Raw genomic sequence first — 24,040 nt, forward strand, 5'->3', positions numbered from 1 at the left:
ATGCCAGAAATTGTTTAATTTAAAGTAGAACTATTGGCAAAACTTTTTTTTTTCATTTTGGATAGGGTAAGGGAGGTTATAACCCATGTGAGCTTATTTTTTGTCATCTGTGTCTCATTGGGGATATTCCCCTTCATGTCATGTCCTATATCTTAAACAGGAAGTCAGAGGAAATGACTGAAAATTAAGGGAATCCCTTGGGGACCCCTAGGTCACCAAAGCAAGTGTCCCCATTGCAAGACTTCCCTCTATTACTTTTCTGGAGACAACCCAAAAACAGGGAAGCAGACAGCAATAAAAAAAGTGACAGGTATTCTAATCCATCTTTACTCTGTCCAAAACAAAAAACTAAACTAAAAAAAAACAAACAAAAAAAACAAAATAAAAACTGTTTTGCTTTAGTTGTACTTTAAAAGGAAATTGGACTTCTGGATATGGCAGGTACTTCCCATTATAAGGACACAATGTGCAATAATTACTGTAAATATATTGACTGACAACACACACCACAGGTTTTTTAGTTTTTCATGGAGTGGAGATTATGAAGAGGATTAGAACACCTCTGAGGTTTTTTATGCTGTCTGTGCCCCCATTAGGGAGATTCACTCTATTTATTTGTTCTGTTTACCATTATCATTGAAAGTGAATGTAAAAGATCCCAAATTTAGGTTTGACACCAGAACAGTGATAAAGAGGAAATCTTCCAGTTTGAAAACTAGTTCTGGTGAATAAGAACACAGAAAGCAAAAAAAAAAAAAAGAGAAACACTGACATGGTTTTAACCCTCTCTTATGCAATAAAAAAAAAAGTTTTTCCTTTAGTGACACCTTATGTGAGAATTTGGGGTTATTTACGAAAGGCAAATCCACTTTGCACTACAAGTGCAATTGGAAGTGCAGTCACTGTAGATCTGAGGGGGACACCCAAGGAAAATAAAAAACAGCATTTTAACTTCCACATAATTGAATGATAAAATCAGCAGAGCTTCCCCTCAGATTTACACCGGTTGCACTTCCAAGTGCACTTTTAAGTGAACTTGTGGTACAAAGTGGATTTGCCTTTAGTAAATCAATTCCATTCTTAAAAAATGCCTCTACACAGTTTATTTACAATGATTACATATGCAGAATATATTTAAGTTGTGACAACAGTACAAGCAAAAAGGTACCTGTAAGTATAGTTGCTCAAATATGCCTTTCTTGCCTCTGTTTGATGCGTAGGCAGTTCATCCAAACAGAAAATGTTTAGGATTTGAAAGATATCAGGACTAAAACCTATTAAGTCATCTGGGGAAAATATGATATTTTTTTCTTTGGAGGGGGAACTACAGTAGATAAATTAAAAAAAAAAGGCACAGGAAGCCCACCAAATGTCTGAGGAACACATGCTTTTAAAAAAAAAGGGGGAAGGAATGTTTACAGCAATGGGGAGGGGTCTATTTGTGTGGCCTTGAGAGCAGCATAGGAAATCCAATAAAACTTTCAATTTACAGCAGTGCTAATGCTGTACTGGCTGTTATGGAATCACAAAGTTTTCTTTCTGTGAGCCCAAGCAGGAACACTATACATTGGCAGTGCCTACTTAGCTACAGTATATATGTCATCATTGCTGTACTTTTAAATGTCATCAGAAGAACCTCAAAAATTGTATTAATCAAATGAAAAGGCTTTTCTCTTATAGTCTTATGCCTTGTACACACGGTTGGACATTCCGAGCACAAAATCCGTCGGATTTTTTCAGACGGATTTTGTCCTAAACTGGTGTTGTATACACACGGTCGGACAAAGTTGTCGGAAAATCCGATAGTTTGGAATGTGATGACGTTCGTTCGTTACGATGGGACTACGTTAAGGCTAGTAGCCAATAGCTTTGGTCTCGTAATTTGATCTAAGCATGCGTGGCACTTTGTCCGATCGGAATTCTCTACAAAAGATTGGAAAAAGTCCAATCGTATTTTTTTGTTGCAAAATTTAAGATACTGCTCTACAAAATTTTCCATCAGAATTTCCGACGGAAAAAGTCTGATATAGCTCACACACGATCGGATTTTCCAACAATATAATCCAATCGGACCTTTTCCGCCGGAATTTCTGACCGTGTGTACAGAGCATTAGCTGGCAAAAATGGATTTCATACTAGACATTTGTCATGATAACCACATTTTTGAACATCAGGGTTTGCTGGTTGACAGCTAGCACTTGGCACCCCATTTTCATGACATGACATTGAAAAACATAAATGGTGGTCATGGTACCAAAAGCCCTTGGGTATGCAGTATATAGGTACAATTTTTCAATTAGCCTGGCCATGCTACAACATTTGGATGACAAACCGAGTCTGAAATGTCAGGCAGAAGGCCTTTGAAAGTATCTTTAAAAAAGCAAATAACATTTATAAAGTGTTAATTTCAGAGTTTTAAATCTTTATATATGTATATCTTTGTTTTACTTTTTGTTATATTTGTATGTATTCATTGATTAATTTTGAAGGGAGCAGGAGGGTAATGGGTTGAAATGGGCATATTCCAAGGATTGACCAAGCTAGTGCTAGGATTGGTGCCCAGCATTATTTACTATATTTAGAAAGCCAAATTATTACAGATACTCTATAGTGAGAAGAATATAGACACAGCAGTAGCAGCAAAATCACAACAATCCTCTTAGCAGGAACAGCCTGTGCTCTTATTTTTGGAAAATTATGTTCCAACACAGACAAAGAAACTCAGCTGTATGTGGCAGGTAATTGGTGGAAGCCAATAGGGGTGTGGATGGCATCTGCAACCCATTCTTGGTTCATTTTGATAAAGTTTAGGCAGACATCATTGCCTGTGGATAGTGAGATGGGTCTGTTGTTTACTACCCCTCCAGATGATCAGTACCCCTAGTATATGTTTTGAAATCTCCAGCCACTAGTTCATTCTAGATACCAGTATGTTGGTATGACATACTCATTGACCATCATGGACAAGCCATTATTGGGAGTGCTATCTTGGGCCAGACCTGGTCCCAGCTACCCAAAAAACAGTTTGAAATGCCTGTTTGATATCCCCTGCTGGTGTTTGTTCCACTGCTGCTGCCTGCTTGCCTATTGTGCACCTTTTTGTGGTGTCACATTTTGTCTTCCTTCCGGTGTGGTAGGATGAAATCCATTATTTTGGTAGCATGGATCCAGGATGCTGGCCCTTGAAGGGGTCTTCCCCCAAAATGGCCTCATATCAGAGGCAGAAGGCCCTTGAATTTAAAAAAAAAAATCAAAATTTTTTTAAATGTTTAAATGTCTTTATTTTTTTAATTAACAGTATAGCTTTTGTTTTATTAATGCATTTTTTTTTATTTGAAGTATGTTTGTATTTATCTGTTATTTTAATTGGTGGAATCAGTCAGTAGTGAGCGCCACCTGGTGTCAAATCCGCACACTGTGGATTTGCTGCTGAGAAGGCCCAGAGCTTTATGGAATAGCTAACGTAATTTTCCTAATGACAATTTTCATTTTTTCGTTTGATTGTTCCAAAATTGCACACAAAATATTTTAGGTAATTTACATTTTACTTGAACGGCTAATTGTAAACACAAGCTGAGAATAGAAAGAAGCTATTATCAGTTGTGCAGGATTTGTCTACAGAAGCCTGACATTGCAAGCCTGATATTACACTAATCGGGGGTGGAATGCGTTTTAGGCTCCTGCAGGAAAAAATAATAAATACAATTTTTTTTTTTTAAGGTGAATGCATCCTTTAAGGACTGCTGGTATTATCCATAGCTGGTGATAGCTTTTCTTGGAAAGTCTCAACGTGATGAATGTTTTTAGCATGAGAAAGTGATGCTTTCTTCCTTTCCTCTGTGCTTTCAATGCAGAACTTTATATTAAAAGATTGCTTGCAATGAAACATATCTACGCTCTTGACACTGGTTTTATGTCTCAGTGCAGATTATTGAATTACTCATGTTTTACCACTTCAGGACCAGCTACTGTAACTAAATGGCTGGGAAGCCCACTTCCTATTTCAAGTTACTGTTTATAGATGTATTTTTTACAGTGTCAGCAACACTGGTAACACTTGTATAATAATCATATTTTAAAAAATGATGACTTTTTCTAATTTTTAAGTAACTTTTTTTTGCAGGCAACGGGCAGTAGAAAATAGTAACCAACAACGATTTTACAAACAAGCAGAATTTTGACTGAAACATTTTGAATAATGTTACACTCAATTTTCACAGTTTTTTGTCTGTAATAATTTGAGGGAAGATCTAAAGTGCACTTTTAAAGTGGTTTTACCCGAGCCCTATTTCGATCCTGCGCAACACACGTCTGCAGGTCTTCTCTCCCCTCACTTCCGGGTCTCACTGGCTGTGCTGGGGGCACTGGGAGCCATTGGCTCCAAGTGCTGTCAATTAATGTCATTGGCTCCAAGTGCTGTCAATCAAAGCCAATGACGAGGAAGCAGGGGCGGGGGCAAATTTCACTGTGTGTCAATGGATGCAGCAGCAGGGCTCAAGTGCATGAGTGCACTGGACAGAGGGAAGGGGCTAGGAGCGCAAGCAGGGGACCCGAAGTGAGGTGGTTCATGGTCACACAGGTACTGCAAGTAGAGACATGCTTGTTAAAAAAATAAAAAAAATAACCTTAACAATTATTTTAGGCTATTTAAAGGAAAATGTCACCCTTCAGAACTTGTTACATATTCCACCTGTATTTAGGGTGGAACATGCAGCATGTTCCAACTCCTGCAACCTCTACTCTTGCTATCTGCCTCAGTGTGACAGCAGGTGGAGGATCTTCTTTGCACAGCTGTTGTAACAATTCAAAAACAGCGCAGCCCTGAGGGACTCCAACCACATGGCAGCATCATTCATTCACAGCAACCTGAAAATGGATAGACTACAACTACCATCAACCACCATGACTGATGGCTTGCAGTTCTGAATGGACTGCAAGGGCACTGATACGCACTATTGTAGTTCCTTCACAAGCCCTGAAGATTTTTTTTTTTACAGTGTCAGCATGCACACCTGTAGCTGTAATCTCACTGTTATTAGAAAACAGTAAAAAGGTAAAGAGTTTATTGAAAGTGGCTCCGCACTATGCAATCACTGTGACCAATCATAGCAATCACAACTTTGAACAATGCCTATGATCAGGGGCGGACTGACCATTGGGCCACTTGGGCACTACCCTAGGGCCCCATGCCACTAGAGGGCCCCATCAGGGTTGCCAGCCTCAGTAAAACCAGGGACAGTATGTACAAATTTGTGTTTTTTTTTTACATCTGTCTCTGAAATGTCCCTTACCGACATCCTTTTTGTATAAAAATCCTGAGATTATAGCTGCCGCACCTCTCCAGTACCTTCTCAGCTAATAGAAACATGTCTGTGTATACTGTGTGATTGTATACTGTGTGTGTGTGTTTGTGTCTACTGTGTGGTCCCATAATCTCTGATTGCCTGGGGCCCCATAATCTCCTATTGCCCGGGGGCCCCATGAGTTGTCAGTCCGCACCTGCTTATGATCACATTGGTGAATGCAAAGTGCTGAGCACAGGCAGATAGTACAGAGAGTAGCTCCATACATTGTAATCGCTGTGGCCAATCACAGCAATCACAAATGTAAACAATGGATGCGATGAGCTCTCAGCTCTCCCTTTCCCGTCATATGCTCAAAGCCATTGTGGGAGAAAGAGGAGAGCTTGCTGTCATCCCAGCTAGAACTCCAGTGTTCAAATCACGGTGTCCCTACCTGATCATGGTGATCACAGTGCCCCTACCTGATCACATTACCCTATCTGATGATACAGCCCCTGCCTGATCTAGTCAGTGTCTGATTACAGCCAGTACCTGATTACAACCTATGCCTGATTACAGAAAGCCCCAGATTACAATGAGATCAAGATTACAGCCAGCACCAGAACAACCAGTAGAAGATTTCAGCCTGCAATAGATTATAGCCAGCATCTGATTACAGTCGGCAGCTGATTACAGACAATACCAGAGTTTCCAGTTTGCTGATCACAGTCAATGCCAATAATTCCAGCTTGCTGATATCTGTCAGTGCTAGTGTTTTCAGTGCTACTGATCACAGCCAGATCTAGTGTTTATCCTTTCACAGTTAGGTGTCTGCTTTCCAAAATAGGGTAATGTCTTTAGGCCTCAGAAAATGTTATAGGTAGTGAAGAAATCATATGAGTAATTTAAGCCCTTTGAAAATCTAAAGGGGGCTAAATGAATAATGAGCCTCTGTATGCAGCTAGGCAGCAAAAATGTCTCAAACGTGGTATTCCCATCTCAGCGAAAGTACCAAAATGTGTTTTGTGGTATAATTAATTATGCCCTTGCTGTGTGTGAGAAATAAGCTATTAAAATTACAATGTTGTGAAAAAAACAAAACTCACATTTTATTTGAAATGTGGCAAAACTTTGATCTTTAAAAATACTTTTCTTTTTGGGGGTGTTTGTACTGGCCTGGAATTTTAGGGCAAGAAAATAGGCAGTTGGAACATCAGTGTTCATAGGTTTAAAATATATACAGTATATTATAATTTATAGACTTTTTTAAAGTGGTATTAAAGGTTTGGCTTTAAAAAAAAAAAATAACAAACGTTATACAGTACCTTCAAAAAGTAATCATACCCCCATGAAATATAACACATTTTCTCATGTTACAGCCAAAAATGTAAATATATTTAATTGAGATTTTATGTGATCGACCAACAAAAAGTGGCACATAATTGTGAAGTGGAAGGAAAATGACAAATGTTTTTTAACATATTTTACAAATACAAATTATTCTGATACCCTTAACTAAAATATAGTGAAACCAATTGCCTTCAGAAGTCACCTAATTAGTAAATGGAGTCCACCTGTGTGTAATTTAATCTCAGTATAAATACAGCTGTTCTGTGAAGCCCTCAGAAGTTTGTTAGAGAACCTTAGTAAACAAACAGCATCATGAAGGCCAAGGAACACACCAGACAGGTCAGGGATAAAGTTGTGGAGAAGTTTAAAGCAGGGTTAGGTTATAGAAAAATATCCCAAGCTTTGAAAATCTCACGTAGCACTGTTCAATCCATCATCAGAAAATGGAAAGAGTATGGCACAACTGAAAATCTACCATGGCCATCCACCTAAACCGACAGGCTGGGCAAGGAGAGCATTAATCAGAGAAGCAGCCAAGAGGCCCATGGTAACTCTGGAAAAGCTGCAGAGATCTACAGCATATGTGGGAGAATCTGTCCACAGGACAACTATTTGCCATGCTCTCAACAAATCTGGCCTTTATGGAAGAGTGGAAAGAAGAAAGCCATAAGAAGTCCCATTTGCAGTTTGCAAGAAGCCATGTGGGGAACACAGTAAACATGTGGAAGAAGGTGCTCTGGTCAGATGAGACCACCGCCTGTAAAAGAGCTAGAAGAAGGCGCGTGGCCCGGCAAGAAGAACCGAAGAGGGGGACAAGACCCCCCGAAGTCGGAAGAAGAGGGCGGCGGGGAAGAAGAAAGCCAGGCTCCTCCGCTAGCAAAAGAGCTAACAGAAGATAGCAGAGGAGTCCGGCGAGAAGACCCCCGAAGACGGAAGACCCCCGGAGCTGTGCAATAAACTATTTTAACCCTTGTGTGTTGTGTTTTTTTTAACTTTTTTTTACAGGTGAATGGGTAGGGGTACATTGTACCCCATACTCATTCACATAGGGTGGGGGGCCGGTACCCGGGGGTCCCCTTATTAAAGGGGGCTCCCGGATTCCGATAAGCCCTCCGCCCGCAGACCCCGACAACCAACGGCCAGGGTTGTCAGGAAGAGGCGCTTGTCCTCATCAACATGGGGACAAGGTGCTTTGGGGTTGAGGGCATGCGGCCTGGTACGGCTCAGGAGGGGGGCCCCTAGCTCACCCCCCCCTTTCCTGGCCGGCCGGGTAGTGTGCACGGACAAGGTTCTGATGTGGACCTGGGGCGAACCCCCACGCCGATTTTTTTCGGCGTTGGGGTTCCCCTTTAAGTTCATACCAGGTGACGGGGCCAGCGACGCCTCCTTCGCTGGCCCCGGCTACCTGGAGACACGCTCAAAATGAGCGGACTTTCCTCCGCGTGTGTGGGCGAGTCCGTTCATTTCAAAAGTAAGGCGGATAGTCCGGCGGACTACTTAGTACGCCGTATTAGTCCGCTGAAAAAGTGCCGTGTGTGGGCAAGTAGCTCGTTCGGAAACTCCGGCAGACAGTCCGGCGGGAAGTCCGCCAGACTAAGTCCACTGGATAGTCTGCTACGTGTGTACGTGGCTTTAGAGTCAGCAAAGGACTTGAGACTGGAGTGGAGGTTTACCTTCCAGCAGGACAAGGACCCTAAACATGCAGCCAGAGCTACAACAGAATGGTTTAGATCAAAGCATATTCATGTGTTAGAATGGCCCAGCTAAAATCAGGACCTAAATCCAATTGAGAATCTGTGGTAAGACCTAAAAATTGTTATTCACAGACACTTTCCATCCAATCTGACAGAGCTTGAGCTATTTTGCAAAGAAAAAAGAGCAAAAATTTCACTCTCTAGATGTGCAAAGGTGGTAGAGACATACCAAAAAAGACTTGCAGCTGTAATTGCAGTGAAAGGTGGTTCTACAAAGTATTGACTTGGGAGGCTAAATACAAATGCATGACACACTTTTCACATATTTATTTGTAAAAAGGTTTGAAAACCATTTATCCTTTTCCTTCTACTTCACAAATATGTGCCATGTTGTGTTGGTCTATCACAAAAAATCCCAATAAAATACATTTACTTTTTTGGTTGTAACAGGACAAATGTGGAAAATTTCAAGGCGTTTGAATACTTTTTTCAAGGTGTACTTACCTGCCCTTGCTCTAAATCCACCACAGTGGGACCAGCAGGACCAGACTGGCTCACCACAGAGGTGTTACCTAGATGATAATTTTTCCTTCTTACTGTTGTGAGTTGTGACTTTGTTGTTTAATAAAGTCATTACTTTTATGCTACACTTAGAAGGCACTGTTTCTTATCCCAGTAGTCTCTATGTGGTCTCAATCAGTCATTACATCATCTACCATGGGTGAGATTACGGGATCCTCTGGGACCTCTAGCAGTTGGCTTGGAGTTCTGACATCTTAGATCTGAAAGCTGCTGGGTCTGTCTCTTTGATTGTGCCCAAAGCCTTATCCTCATAGTGGGTGAGACTACGACCAGTACACACCCAGCTCCTCCTCCTCTTCAGAGTGGTATTTTGAGACTTGGTTAGTAGATGGGGTCTACAAGAAAGTCTCCTTAAAGGAGATTGGTGCCATTCTTTTAATGGGCCAAACTCTGGGTGGATCTGATAAGCTGGAAGCCCAGGAAATTGTTTGCAGATGATAAAGCATTGGGGCTTCCAGCAGTCAGATACAGAATAGTTTGTACAACTTTGTAACAATTATTCTGTATGACTTGCCTTCACTCATGTCACCAATCTGGATCGACTAGCCTTTCTGGATATGGAACTTTTCCATGATGGTCCAACCATATTTGCTAACAGCTTTGTTAAACCCATCGTCGGCAACTCCATTCTCCATTATCAGAGTTGCCATCATCCTAAATGGATCCATAACATTCCTAAAAGCCAATTCCACAGAATGTTCAAGAATTGCACAAGGAATGTGGACTTCTCAGCAAAAATTTTGCGAAAAAGGGTATTCATCTTCATTGGTGTCTGATGCTTTCCAGCAATATCAAAAACCTCCCTCCCCGAAACCAGTCAGGAATTCGGAACCTGAGCCCATGCAATTAACCACCCAATTTCACAATAAACATAAAAACATGGAGAGCATTTTGTCCAGATGCTGGCCTATTTTACTTGAGGACCCCTTCCTGGAGGCCACCCTCACTCATAAACCAAAAGTGTCTTATTGGAAAGCAAATATAAAAGGGAAAATTTAACCCATTAAACTCAAACAGTACCCCCTAACTCACAGAAATGACATTCCCATGATCCCTTTGTTGGGTATGTTTCAATGTCGTAAAAAATATGTTTGAACATATTTGGCAGAACCTATGTGATTAAGGAATTCCATAACTGTTCTAGCGAATTTGCCGTATACTGCCTGACCTGCCCATGTGGTCAATTCCATGTGGGCAGGACCATTTTCACTCTTTGCAAGTGTTTTACTGTACCCAGGTGATCAAAGAAGGCTCTGACAAACATAGTTATCCCAGACGTTTCCTAGAGCAGCACCAACAATCCACAGTCAGTCTCAACATATGGATGTTTGAGGCAATTCCAAGTAGCCTTCCTGCAGCAGAACATTTCAGACATTTATGCCAGCAGGGTACTTTATGGATATATTCCTTAAATACTCTTACTCCTGCGAGGTTAAATGAAGAAATTGAGATTCCCACCATATTGTAATATTCACTTTACAACATTCCAATTTTCATCATATATCCCTCAATTTTTTTCAATGGACCCTTATGGTCCTATACAGTACATCTTGGATATCATATGATTCAAATCCTTGCCTTGGGGTGGTGGCTTACAGATAGTAATTATAGGTACCAAACCTTGGTATATATCTTATATGACATGCTGTATTCTTCTTTAATAATTACTGTCAATCCAGGTTGATATGTACTGTAGATTTCTCCCCTCTCTCCTTCCCCCCCATCCTCTCTCTTTTTTATCCAGTTGTGTATTGGCTTCTATTTTTTATGAACTATATTTGTAAAGTTCTTATTGCTGTTTCATTTTTATGAATGTTTTATGCAATGTGCTGTAATCCACCTATTGTTATTATGATTCTACGATTGCATTAGGTCCACTGGCCATTGTAGTTCCACGGCCATGGGCAGTCGCGCAGTGTGTACTTAAGCTGCAACCTTCCTGGTGTAGTAGGCCAGTAAAAGGAGCTGTACGCTCAGAGCGTGTAGCTAAATGCTTTTTTCTTCCTCTCTACCATCCGGGTCCGCCCAACCAGTGACGTCACTTCCTACTGTGTGGTCCATGGCAGCCAGCTTGGTCTTCCAGGGTCCCAGTTCTTCCTTGCACAGCCACTGGGCCACAAATGGAATAATGGACAGAGGCAGACCCAGACGATGACATTCCATCTAAAGAACCTGCATGTATCCACTTACATCTAGTGAGTGTTATTCTAGTTGTGCAATAAATTGTGTCTTAACTACTACACTTAGGTGTGCCTCCTTTCCCCCTTCTTCCTTTCCAGCAGTCAGATACTGTAGTTGTTTTCCTAAAATGCCTAAATGTCTTAACAATATTCTGTCCCCTGGCTGCAAACCTTGTATTCTCTTTGAGATCAAAGTTCTTTTTGTTTCATTGACCCTGGGCTTCTGAAATCATCAAGGCTTTTTTATATGCCTTTTTCAGATCCTTGTTGTTGTGGAATCTGTAGTTCAGAGAGCTAATAGTGCCCATACCGGGTTGCAGCCTCTAACTACAACTTCCATATATCCAGGAATAATACATTGAGGTCTATGAGTTCACCCGACCTAATATCCCCCTTCTGGCCAGAGCAGAATTGTGTAGTTCAACACTAATAACTTAAAAGGGGAAGTAAATAAAGAGCACTGTCTCCTACATATTACAATGGTCCAACATCTGACTACAAATGTATTCCACATATCCCAGCACAATTAGCTTATGCTGTTAAGTTTCAAATCCAAAAGTGTATCATTGTGCTGTCCATTAAGAAAAAAAAACATGTTCAACAGATTCATTAGAAATCTGATAAAATCTTTAAAGAGGTGATATGCAGTATACATAACAGAATTATCCAGGAAAGTATGAGGGTAGGTTCATTTGCTTTTGCCAAACATAAAAAAAAAAAATTCTACATACAATACACAGAGGTTAAATATGCCCTTGCATGGGCTGTGGTAATAAATGTGTACTGGGTTAAACACTCCTGGAAATTACTAATTGTAGGCTGGTAAATGGGGTGTCAGACAATCACCAAAGAAAAATAAAATTAAGAAAAACATCTCTTATATCATATAATATAAGAGATAAATTATCTATTCCCTCTTAAGCAACAGTTTCAACATTGTCTGTTATGCAATGGTTGTTTTAGTAATTTTATTTAAAACATTTAGTCAACTATATTATCATAAACATTTTTCTTTCTCAGTGCTGCACTGATAATTTAGTTATAGCTTAAGAAGGTGCAACTATACAGTATTTGGCGCAATTGTGCTGAAATGTTGCAGTACTCTGAAATCAGTCTGCATTTGTGCAAAATATATTCAGATTTTCTTTTCTATTCCAAATGAATTAAGACTTAAAAATGGCATGACATACTTGAACAGTTTTTAGCTTCCAGTGATATACCATGACATGTGCAAAATGTGGTGCCTAAAAAAATGTGCAGTGTAATTGGAAATTTGCTGTAAGCAGTCAGGCAAGTCCACAGGGAACAGGCAAGAACTCCAAGGTTTCAAAAGTAATAAGAACCTTTGAGATTTCAAAGCAGACTACTGATCCCTGTTGCATACATTTTTTTCTAGGCTTCTACATTTAATAAAGGTGTCATCCAGTCATAAATTGGAACATAACTTTTAGAGTTCTGTCTGAAACGAGTATGAAATAAAAAAAGATGAATAGACTACTGTATAAAAAATGTGGAAACTACTTTTTGATGTGCTCTGCAAAAAAAATTTACTCTAACAAAACAGCAATGAGAAGTGTCATTTGATTAACATACACATTTTTCAAGACAGTTGCTAGCCATGAAATGTGCACGTTGGCAATAAATGACTACTAATCTGAAAAATTGGTTTAAAAATTCTAATGCAATTTTTTTAAAGTTGCAATTTTTTGTCACTTTTTATTTAGGAAAATAAAGAAATTAAATAAATTATCTTCACAATTTTTTTTTTATTTCTTTTAACATACTGTCACCAGTGAAGTACAGCATCATCATATATGTGCATCACTGGTCGGGGATACTGACTGGTGACAATATGTAAAAAATAATATTCACATTTTTAAAAATGTTCTCTCTTTTTTTTTAAACACTGCACTATTCTGGGGGTTGATCATGATTTTTTTTTATACTGTGCTTGCTTGTTACAGTGATTATCACTGTAAGGCCGCGTACACACGCGGGGACTGTTCGCCCAACTTTGTTCGTCAAACAGTTTGAGCGGACAGTCCGCTCAAAATTAGCATGGACGGACTTGGCCACACACGACGAACGAACAGTCCGCTGAAACTTGCGCGATGACGTGAACGGCACGTACGACGGGACTAGAAATACGACGTCCTATACACTGCAATGCAACCTTCGCCGTGTAAACCCTTTCTGAGCATGCGCGGAACTTAGTTTGACGAACAAGCCTACACACGGGCGGACTGTCCGCTCAAACCAAGTTTCAGCGGACAGTTTTACGGAATTTCCGAAAAACTTTGTTCGTCAGACTGTCCGCTGAAACTGTCCGCTGAAGCCCACACACGAGCGGACTTTCTACCGAAACACTGTTCAGCGGACAAAGTTGAGCGAACAGTCCCCGCGTGTGTACGCGGCCTGACTGTCATGGATGGCTTTCATTCATGACTCATTGTTTACCATTTTGATGATGCTGTGATTGCCTCACAGCTATCACATGGTACAGAGTGCTATAATTGACCTAGGGTCTTACTGTCAGACCTGAAAAGAAGAGTGGTGCAGAGCTAAGGAAAATCTCTCAGGTTCCTCATTGACTCTGACATGTCACATGACACAAAGCTGAGGGGAAATACAGTATGTGAAGACCAAAAGAAAGCTCTGTCCGTCTCAAAAAAGTATAAACATTTAATATGGATCCAGCGTTACATGACCGTGCAATTGGTATTCAAAGTGCGACAGCACCTGAAACTGTAATTTGGCCTGGATAGTAAGGGGGTGAAAGTAAAGAAAGAAAGAAATATTCAAAGAATGAAGACAGAATTACTAATTCTTCCTTATTTTTTAGTGTGGAGCACTTTCTGGGTCTTCCTATTGTCCTCCATTGTGCTTGGGGCACACCCCTTTCAAGCTGTTTTTTTTAAATGTTTGTATATATTGCGGATTTTGCATCCGCTTTTTCGACCACTCGTGGTCTTTGCTGTCTGGGTATTTTAGTTTGTTGACCCCCCCCTTTCTTTTTGAATCTACTGCCCACTTGTCTCCCCATTTTGGGAGGCTGTTCTGCCTATTTTTGGATGTCTTGTCACTGCATCTCTATTCCGATTCTGCGCTGTGTGGGCACCTAAGTCACTTCTGGTATTTACCGGAAGTGCATCAGCACGATCGAAGAACGCGGCAACATATGCACACTCGCGGTCTTTTTGATGGAGGATGGCAGGGCATGGCATGGAGGATGGGAGGCAACGGGAGGAGTCATTTTCCCTGGTATATAAACAGGGTGTTGCCACATATTGTTTCTTTGCCATACTATCACTACAGGGGTGTGCCCCTGCTGGGCATCTCTACCTTACTCTTTCCCCATCACTATTAAGGTGAGCTTTATATACTTTAACATATTCAAGCCTACCAATATATTGATGCTTAGACTCTGGTAAATTTCAAATTACTTGCATTGTGTATATGTTTTGCAGACTTTGGTGTGGCTGGTCTTGAAGTCTGCTTGGCTAGCTTTCAGGCCCCCCTTTTTGGGGACTTTTGGAAGGACTTCCAACCTTTACATTTTCTTTTTCCCTCCCCCTCCCGTAATTTCTTTTTGTTCTTTCACTCATTGGTTTTTGGGTCCAACATAAATCTTGATCACGTATTCAATGGTAAGTTTGGGTTATTTCCCATATTGTTTGACTTTATGTTGCAAAATATAATTGATCCTATTTTATCTTCACTATTTCCCATTGTATTTATCCTTTACCAGATGGCTCTCACTGGATGGTTATCACTTTGCCTCCTCTGATCCTCACAGTATGTTGGTTGTGATATTACAGCACCTGCAAACTATATTTGGTGTATGTTTTTTACACCTTTTATGTTGTTTTCTAACTTTGACAAGGTAAGTTTGTCAAGTTTGTTTCTAGCATTATAACGCCTTCATTCTGGTTTGCCTCATGTCCCCCCGAATATTTTTGAGGGGGTGAAAGTGCCCAGTAATGAAGTGTTATATTAGTGTAGCACTGACCCCCGAAGGAGCAGCTTTTTTTGGGCTTACCGTTTACCTTCTCCACCTTGTTGTTTTTGCCTAGGGGTTACCGAGGTTGATGGCCCAATAACTGCAGAGATCGACACTTGAATCCCTTTTAAAGAATTTTTATTTGCATCAAATGTTGAATAGAACACAGTCTCTCAGTTGGGAATAGAGGGTATGGGTAGAAAAGCTCGGGCAGTTCGGAAACTGCTGACACTTAAAGATGTCTCTCTATAGATGATCCAGGGAATAGCAACTCGCAACTGGATATTTCTGCTGTCGGATAAATCCTGGTTTATGGATTTAGCAGCCGACAAGTGATTCAAACTTAGCAAAGTCTCTGCCACAGACTTGGTTGTAAAACTTTAGATGAACACAGAAAGTCTCTCACAGGAACTTAATTGTAACCGAAGGATGAAATTAGGAACTTTCTTACAGTACCAGTATCTTGCAGCCGGTCTGGTGATACCGTAAGAATGCGGATTTACTTGGTGTCCTTTCAGCTCAGCTTCCAGGCTCTTACCGAGCAGCCAGCCTCGTGCATGGCCATCTTCTGAAGAGTCCTCCCCTGGTTGCGTTTTGAGTTGCTAGGCCTCTCCAAACCCGAGACGGCACCAGACCACCTTGAAATCCTCCTTCCAGTTACTGTGCCTCGGACTAGCCAGTCCCCAGACTCGGAAATGGATGGATCCACACCTCAGGCCATGAGGGCCTCTGGGGGCTGGTCAGGAGGACCAGGACCATGGAGTCAGAACATACTTCTGGACCGTAACCCAGAACCACGTGACTTCAGCACCTTATGTACCTTCTCCCAGGATACACAGTGAGACAATGCACCCACTGATTGGCTCCGAGAGAGAGATTGGTACCCAATGCATCCAACCAAACTGTGTTCCATTGCCTGTCAGAGATGATACATACACCTATGACCAGGCAGAACATAGTACAGTCCAGCCAAACTGATGCCAAAACCACAATTTAGTGAAATTAACCACAATACCCAACTATAGTCTTAGGAAAAAACTAAATTAACAAACATAGCGCGTGCTCCTCATGAGTACCGGGGCTACATTAGGTACAAACAATGCATTGGAATTTCAATTTAAGGAAACAAACCATAAGAAATGGTAAATCTTCAAAGTACAGTCTATCTGAGGTCAACTAAACATAAGCAAACTGACACTAGAAATTCAACATCCATGCCATTTTTTCAGGTCCACCATTTGTGGACCATTTGACCATCAGGAACATAGAAAAAATAATACTAAGCCATCTGACTCTCTCTTCAGCAGCGCCACTGCTTAGGCCCCAAACTTTGGCCTTTGGATGTTGATTCTTCAGATCATCTTACACATTACCTCTGTGTTCATTCAACTTTACCAGCTATCCTTGGTCTCTCAGCCCTTTCAGTTGCAGCACCCTGCTGCTAAGGCCCACTCTCGGGCCTCTGGATAGGGGGTTCTTTTGATGCCCAAGGCTCACTCACTCTTCTGAGACTTCCAGATTCCCTCATTCCCTCGCACTCACCTAATCATCTTGGCTCTCTTAGTCAACAAGCCTCACTTATCAGTCTCGACTTACTTAGCCCTATGAGCAAAGAAATCTCTCCAGCATGGAATGCTATCTCTTGAATGGAGAACATCTGTCTGCCAAATGAGAGCCTTGAACTATGCCCAAGTCCTTCATTAAAAGGACTTTGTGACCTGTACTCAAAGCCTGCTGGTCTCTTGTAGATCCAAAGTTTGAAGACAAAACCCATTTTCTCCACTTACAATTGATATTCTGGAGCCCTGCACTACGCATATGTGTGAGCTCTATGATCTTTTTCCTTACTTTTACACAGTAGCAGGGCCTCGCACTGTCAACATTTTTACAGTATAATATAACTATTTACCATAAGGGAATTCCTTTTCTTTGAAAATTTACATTTCTGTGAAATGTACATGGGTTACAAACCTAAAAAATTGATTCATTAAAAAATTCATTGGCAAATGTACTGCACCATATTTGTCTGGACATTCTTGTAAGAAAGTAACATTCCATGATAATATTAATTTTATTTGAGATAATCAATAGGTTATTATACTCTTTGTTCTTTTACATTTTTATTTTAGTTGTGTAATACTTCTAAAACATGTTTGGAATGTGTCTCAATGCAGTAGCAAGGACAGTCTCCTGATATATCCCTGTAATATGTATGTAATGTTAACTTTTCTGGTTCATTTTTAGGAAAACAGACATTTCTGACATTGTCTCTGGTTCAGGAGTGGCTTGGCACAAGGAATGTGACAGTTGTAGCCCATGTCCTCGATACATTTGTGTGTGGTGGCTCTTGAAGCACTGACACCAGTCGTCACTTCCCCAAATTCTGGATTGGCCCTTGCTTCACAATCCCCTTAAGGCTGTGGTTACCCCTGTTGCTTGTGCACCTTTTTCTACCACACTTTTTCCTTCCACTCAACCTTCCATGAATATGATTTGATTCAGCACTCTGTGAACAGCCACCTTGTTTAGTAATGACCTTTTGTGACTTACCCTCCTTGTGGAGGGTGTCAATGACTGTCTTCTGGACAACTGTCAAGTCAGCAGTCTTCCCCATGATTGTGTAATCTACTGATCAAGACTGAGAGACCATTTAAAGGCTCAGAAACCTTTACAGGTGTTTTGAGTTAATTAGCTGATTAGAGTGTGACACCATTAGTCTACAATATCAACTTTTTCACAATATTCAAATTTTATGAGATACTGAGTTTTTGGGTTTTCACTAGCTGTAAACCATAATCATAAAAATTAAAATAAATAATTGCTTGACATACAGTATCTCACAAATGTGAGTACACCCCTCACATTTTTGTAAATATCTTTTCATGTGACAACACTGAAGAAATTACACTTTTCTACAATGTAAAGTAGTGAGTGTATAGCTTGTATAACAGTGTATAAGTGCTGTCTTCTCAAAATAACTCAACACACCATTAATGTCTAAAACGCTGGCAACAACAGTGAGTACAACCCTAAATGAAAATGTCCAAATTTGGCCCAATTATCTATTTTCCCTCCCTGGTGTCATGTGACTCAGAGTTAAAAGGCCTCAGGTGCGAATGGGGAGCAGGTGTGTTAAATTTGGTGTTATTGCTGTCATGCTTTCATACTGGTCACTGGAAGTTCAACATAGCACCTCATGGGAAAGAACTCTCTGAGAATCTAAAAAAAAAGAATTGTTGCGCTACATAAAGATAACCCAGGCTAGAAGAAGATTGCCAAGAACCGGAAACTGAGCTGCAGCACGAAGGCCAAGACAATATAGTGATTTAACAGGAGAGGTCCCACTCAGAACAGGCCTCACCATGGCTGACCAAAGAAGTTGAGTGCACATGCTTAGCGTCATATCCAGAGGTTATCTTTGGAAAATAGACATATTTGTGCTGCCAGCATTGATGCAGAGGTTAACGGGGTGGGGACTCAGCCTGTCAATGCTCAGATCATACATGGCTGTCATCCCAAAAGGAAGCTTCTTCTAAAAATGATGCACAAGAAAGCCAGCAAACAGTTTGTTGAAGACAAGTAGACTAAGGAAATGGATTACTGGAACCATGTCCTGTGGTCTGATGAGACCAAGATAAACTTATTTGGTTCAGATGGTGTCAAGTGTGTGTGGTGGCAACCAGGTGAGTAGTACAAAGACAAGTGTGTCTTGCCTACAGGTAAGCATGGTGGTGGGAGTGTCATGGTCTGGGACTGCATGAGTGTTGCAGGCACTGGGGAGCTACAGTTAATTGAGGGGACCAGGAATGCCAACATGTACTATGACATACTGAAGCCGAGCATGATCCCCTCAGAGAGTGGGCTGTAGGGCAACATTCCAACATGATAACAACCCCAAACACACCTCCAAGATGACAACTGCCTTGCTAAAGAAGCTGAAGGTAAAGGTGATGGTCTGGTCAAGCATGTCTCCAGACCTAAACCCTATTTAGCATCTGTGGGGCATCCTCAATTGGAAGGTGGTGGAGTGCAAGGTCTCTAACATCCACCAGATCTGTGATATCATCATGGATAAGTGGAAGAGGACTCCAGTGGCAACCTGTAAATGGTGGCCACACAAAATATTGACACTTTGGGCCCAAATTGAACATTTTCACTTAGGGTTGTACTCACTTTTGTTGCCAGCGATTTAGACATTAATGGCTGTGTGTTGCACTATTTTGAGGGGACAGCAAATTTACACTGTTATATAAGCTGTACACTCACTACTTTACATTGTAGCAAAGTGTAATTTCTTCAGTGTTGTCACATGAAAAGATATAATAAAATATTTACAAAAATGTGAGGGGTGTACTCACTTTTGTGAGATACCGTATCACTCTGTGTGTAATCTAAATATTATACGAGTTTCACTTTTTGAATTGAATTAATGAAATAAATTAACTTTTTGATGATATTCAAATTTTTTGAGATTCACCTATATAACGGTTGTGCCAGGGCTGGGCTCTCAGCCCTTTCTTTTCAGTGCTCAGGTTGTTCAGCTGTCAGTTAATTGCCAGGACTCATTGTTTCCACAGTGGCTCGCCTGGTGATCATTTCCTGTTCATCAGTCCAGCCTACAGCCAGCCCCTTCTGGCTATTTAATGGCCTGATTCATTCCTTCCGTGACTTTGCCATGGTCAAACATATCTGGAGACTATCTGCTGTGTTCCTGTTGAAGACTTGCCTGGCTGACGTCCTTTCTGGTACCTGATCCTGTCTGTCGCCTCCGACTACGCTGATCTCTGGCTTTCTGATTTACTGGCTTAGACTACCCACTTTGGCTACCAAACCTCAACTATGTTTTGACCAAATATACTAGTTGTACAATTTTTACCATTTTATTAAAAGGTGTGATTTTTACTGCATATTCTGTATCCGTCTGATTCATGGTTCCTGACAGGTTGAAAGGGGAAATAAAATTCTGTTCCCCAAAACAAATGGATGTTATGTTTGTTAAGGTTGCAATGGTGTAGATTTACTAAAACTGGTGCTCACAGAATCTTGTGCTGCATAATTGAATGTGCTGAAGTTAGAACCTGCTCTGTCATTTCTAACAATTTGCATGATTGGTTTAGGTTTCCAAACTTATTAAACAAGAACTGAACAACCATAACTGCTCCCTTAACACAATGGCAAAGAAATTAAATTGATGAATAAATTGGACAAGTTGGAAAGTAAATAGTCAATATTGATACATTTAGTGTATACCTGCTTTAATATCCAATTTACTGTACACATTACTGGGAATGTTTTGTGGGTTAGTGTTTTTATGTGCAATTAAAAAGAATATAATTTCTAAGTTCTAAGTTCTAGTTTGTTCTTGCCATTGTCCTTTAGTTTATTGTCCTATCGTCTTTATCCTATTCAGTGCCAGCATTCGATAATAAACAATACCGTTGCGCATACTATTTTGTTTGTTTGAATTTATTGTTATAAAATGACAGCTGTAGCTGCATGTGAATATCAATGCCATTATAAAAACATGTCTCTAGTAACCATGCAAAGTTGTTAAACATAAATGGCAAGCCAGCAAAGCACATCATTGCCAAAATATCCCAGGTCACAGAAACACGGTACATAAAACCTGTTACGGCTCACTACCTGCACAAATGTAAGCTGCTTCCTATTTTCTCTGAGAGGAATAGAAACAAGAGTGTGAAGTGACCTAAACAAACATTGGTACAATATCAATGCATTAAATGTGCGTTTTTTTCCTTTTTAAGCATTATTTACGAACAACGGCATATGCATTTGAAACAGGTGCTGATGACTGTTCTACATTGCTAAAGCTTGCCATACATTGTGCATTTCCTAAAGAACCAAAGGGTGGCCCTGCTATGTTTGACAAAAGTCAATCATTCGAAGGAGCTTACTTAAAAATGTTCAGCATAACAGTGGTTGCATCAAATTCCTACATCTATACTAACTATTCTGTAGAAAGAGGATGCATATACTTACCAAATCTTAGGACACTCGGGTCTGGTCACATGATCTCCCTAGCAGCCGTCTTCAGGGGAGTAGAAAGAGGATGGACAATGGATGAAATGCCTCTGCTTACTATAGGGCTATTTTCAACTATCCCTCCTCTTCCCTGATGTCAGCTGCCAGGAGTCAATCACATGACTGCACCAGAGTGCCATGGAAATAGCTAAGTATAGACCGTTTCCTTCTACAGTGTAGTTAGTATAGTTGTTAGAAGGGGGTAGAATCAGCTTTCTTTTTCTTTTATTGTAAATGCTTTATTTGATTTTACAACATGAAAAGAATAAAGTTACAGATCAGGAAAAAATTATTTTGAGGCATACATTGAAGATTTGGTAGTCGGAATGTCTGACCGTGTGTACAAGACATAACAAGTCACATGAAGGGAAATGTCTAATTGGGGCCAATTTGGACATTTTCACTTAGGGGTGTACTCACTTTTGTTGCCATCAGTTTAGACATTAATGGATATTTATTGAGTTATTTTGAGGGGGATAGCAAATTCACACTGTTATATAAGCTGTACACTCACTACTATACATTGTAGCAAAGTGTCATTTCTTCACTGCAACAAAGGGGCCAAGCCCAAGCCCTGAAAAACAACCCTACACCATAATCCCACTTCCACCAAATGATCAGTGCACAAAGCAAGGTCCATAAAGACATGGATGAGTGAGTAAGGGGTGAGGGAACTTCACTGGCCATGCACAGAGTCCTGATCTCAACCCAATAGAACACCTTTGGGATGAATTATAGCAGAGACTGTGAGTCAGGCCTTCTCGTGCATATCAGTGCTTGACCTCACAAATGTGCTTCTGGAAGAATGGTCAAACATTCCAATAGACATACTCCTAAACCTTCCCAGAAGAGTTTAAGCTGTTATAGCTGCAAAGGGTGGACCAACTCACTATTGAACCCTCTGTACTAAGACTGGGATGTCATTAAAGATCATGTGCATATAAAGGCAGGTGTCCTAATACTTTTGGTAATATAGTACGTTTGTATTAGACAATTGAATAAAAACTTTTAAAATACCACGTGACCAGATTTTCTTTACAATGATTTGTAAATGAACTTGATTTCAAGGAAACATTTCAAAGTTTTAGCAAATAGAATAGCATTAACATAATTAACATTAATAAAATGAACATAACATAATTGACAAAAGTCAGTCAGAAACTTACTCCATCAGGCCGGCCATCTGAAGCTGTAACTATCAAAATATAACGGTCCGTACTTTCCCTGTCCAGAGTTTTTGCCAAGATTAAAAGTCCAGAGCTAAATTAAAAAAATATATTGCAATTGTTAGTGACAAGCATATACATTAACATAGAATGTGTAATATTTTTTTTTTTGGATTTTCCATATTTACTGTGTTCAGATCTATGCTCAGCAGGTGGAACTTGACTACTTCTGCTCTTTTTTGACATTACTATCTTCCTTTGAATAGTCTGTTTTATAAATAAAATGACACATTCAGATGTACGAGTCAGAGGAGGGACTCCCTCCTCTTCTACTCTGCATATTTGGCCTTGTCTAGGTTTCTCCTTTGCATAATCAGTGTCATGGGTGCACCATACATTACTTATTATTAAAATAGGAGTTGTACACAAATTAGAAAAATATATCATGGAACATCTGTTTATAAATTTGAAGATTAAAAATAAAAATAAAAATAAAAAGCATGGCCAAAACCCATCATAGTTTCACATTAAAGCTAATCATCAGTTTGAACCTCCTATAAAAAACATAATCAGGGATCATTTCACATATTTTTTATCTTTTAAATGTACACTTCAGTCAAGTATACCTTATTGCTCTGCAGTTGAGTAAACATGGATAATAACTCTTCCTTGTTGCTCTGCTGTTTTACCTTTCCTCCTCACCCCTCTTGGTTGTAGAGTGCCATGTGGCCTACAGGGGACACATAGAGCAGGAAGGGAAGGCTATCAAAGTCACTAGGGAGAGTCTTGACCTCTTTTTTACTCACTTGCTTGACATGTACCTGGCCTAGTTAAATAGCTATATGGGTAATACAATGTATTTAATTAGGCAGAGTAACCAGACGAAGAATAAAATATCTGAAAATTTGACCCGGATAGGCTGTGTTCTCGGCCACATGATGTGTGTGATATTACAGTAGCCTTCAGTGCCTGAACACATGGTTACTCTATTTGTATAGTTCTTGTTTTAACGTACAAACCAGATGATGTACAAAAAAAGTAATACTGCATGAAAGCACCAGATGCACTGGGCTAAATATCTTCAAATGGCAGTATTTTTATCTTGTAGTTCAGTCCTGCACAGAAACCTCCTAAAAAAAAAAAACAACTAAATTTGTCTTTAATTGCACGATTTTACAGATAGCATTAACAACTGCTAATTGATTTCACATTTTGCCTGAAGCTCAGTAAAATGTATTTTTGACATATGAAAGACCAATTTGCAAAAATGTTCTTTAAAAAATATAATTTGCATTACTAGATAAACTTGTGTATTTTTTTTCAGCCTGACTATGTAACAAGCTAGGTAGAAAAAGCTGATGCCAAAAGTTACATGGGGTGAAAATTCACTTTGCAAAGAATATCCAATCAAGTGCAAGAAAAAAAAAACAAAACTTTTTTTCTTCCACATAATAGAATGATAAAAGTCAGCAGAGAGTCATTTTATTCACTAAGCTATGGCAAAATGTTCCTTGTAAAGTGGACTGCCTATTCACCTTCAGTAAATCAATCAACAGTAAAAAAAAAAAAAAAATACACTATAAATGGGACTTCATAAGGTGGGTGTTTTGTTTATATTGGGGTGTTTTGTTTATATTGGGACATTTGCACACAGGAAGGTATGTTATTATTATTTTTTTTTATACAAGGGTTGTTTAGTAGTAATTGTGTCATACACTGTCATCATTATTATTATTCTCTCTGG

The 24,040-nt window shown here is 39.9% G+C and overlaps 1 protein-coding gene across 1 annotated transcript in view; it reads right to left on the bottom strand.

Moving 5' to 3' along the window:
- Positions 1-24,040, bottom strand: part of PCDH15 (protocadherin related 15) — a 1,670,337-nt gene that overhangs the window by 595,085 nt on the left and 1,051,212 nt on the right. Inside the window, exon 19 of the mRNA XM_077454160.1 lies at positions 22,297-22,390. Within this exon, the coding sequence (XP_077310286.1) occupies positions 22,297-22,390 (94 nt within the window). The remainder of the gene's footprint in view (positions 1-22,296; positions 22,391-24,040) is intronic.

Source organism: Lithobates pipiens, unplaced genomic scaffold, assembly GCF_037356315.1.
Source record: "Lithobates pipiens isolate NorthernLeopardFrog02 unplaced genomic scaffold, aLitPip1_a1.2 Scaffold_25, whole genome shotgun sequence".
Taxonomy (NCBI): domain Eukaryota; kingdom Metazoa; phylum Chordata; class Amphibia; order Anura; family Ranidae; genus Lithobates; species Lithobates pipiens.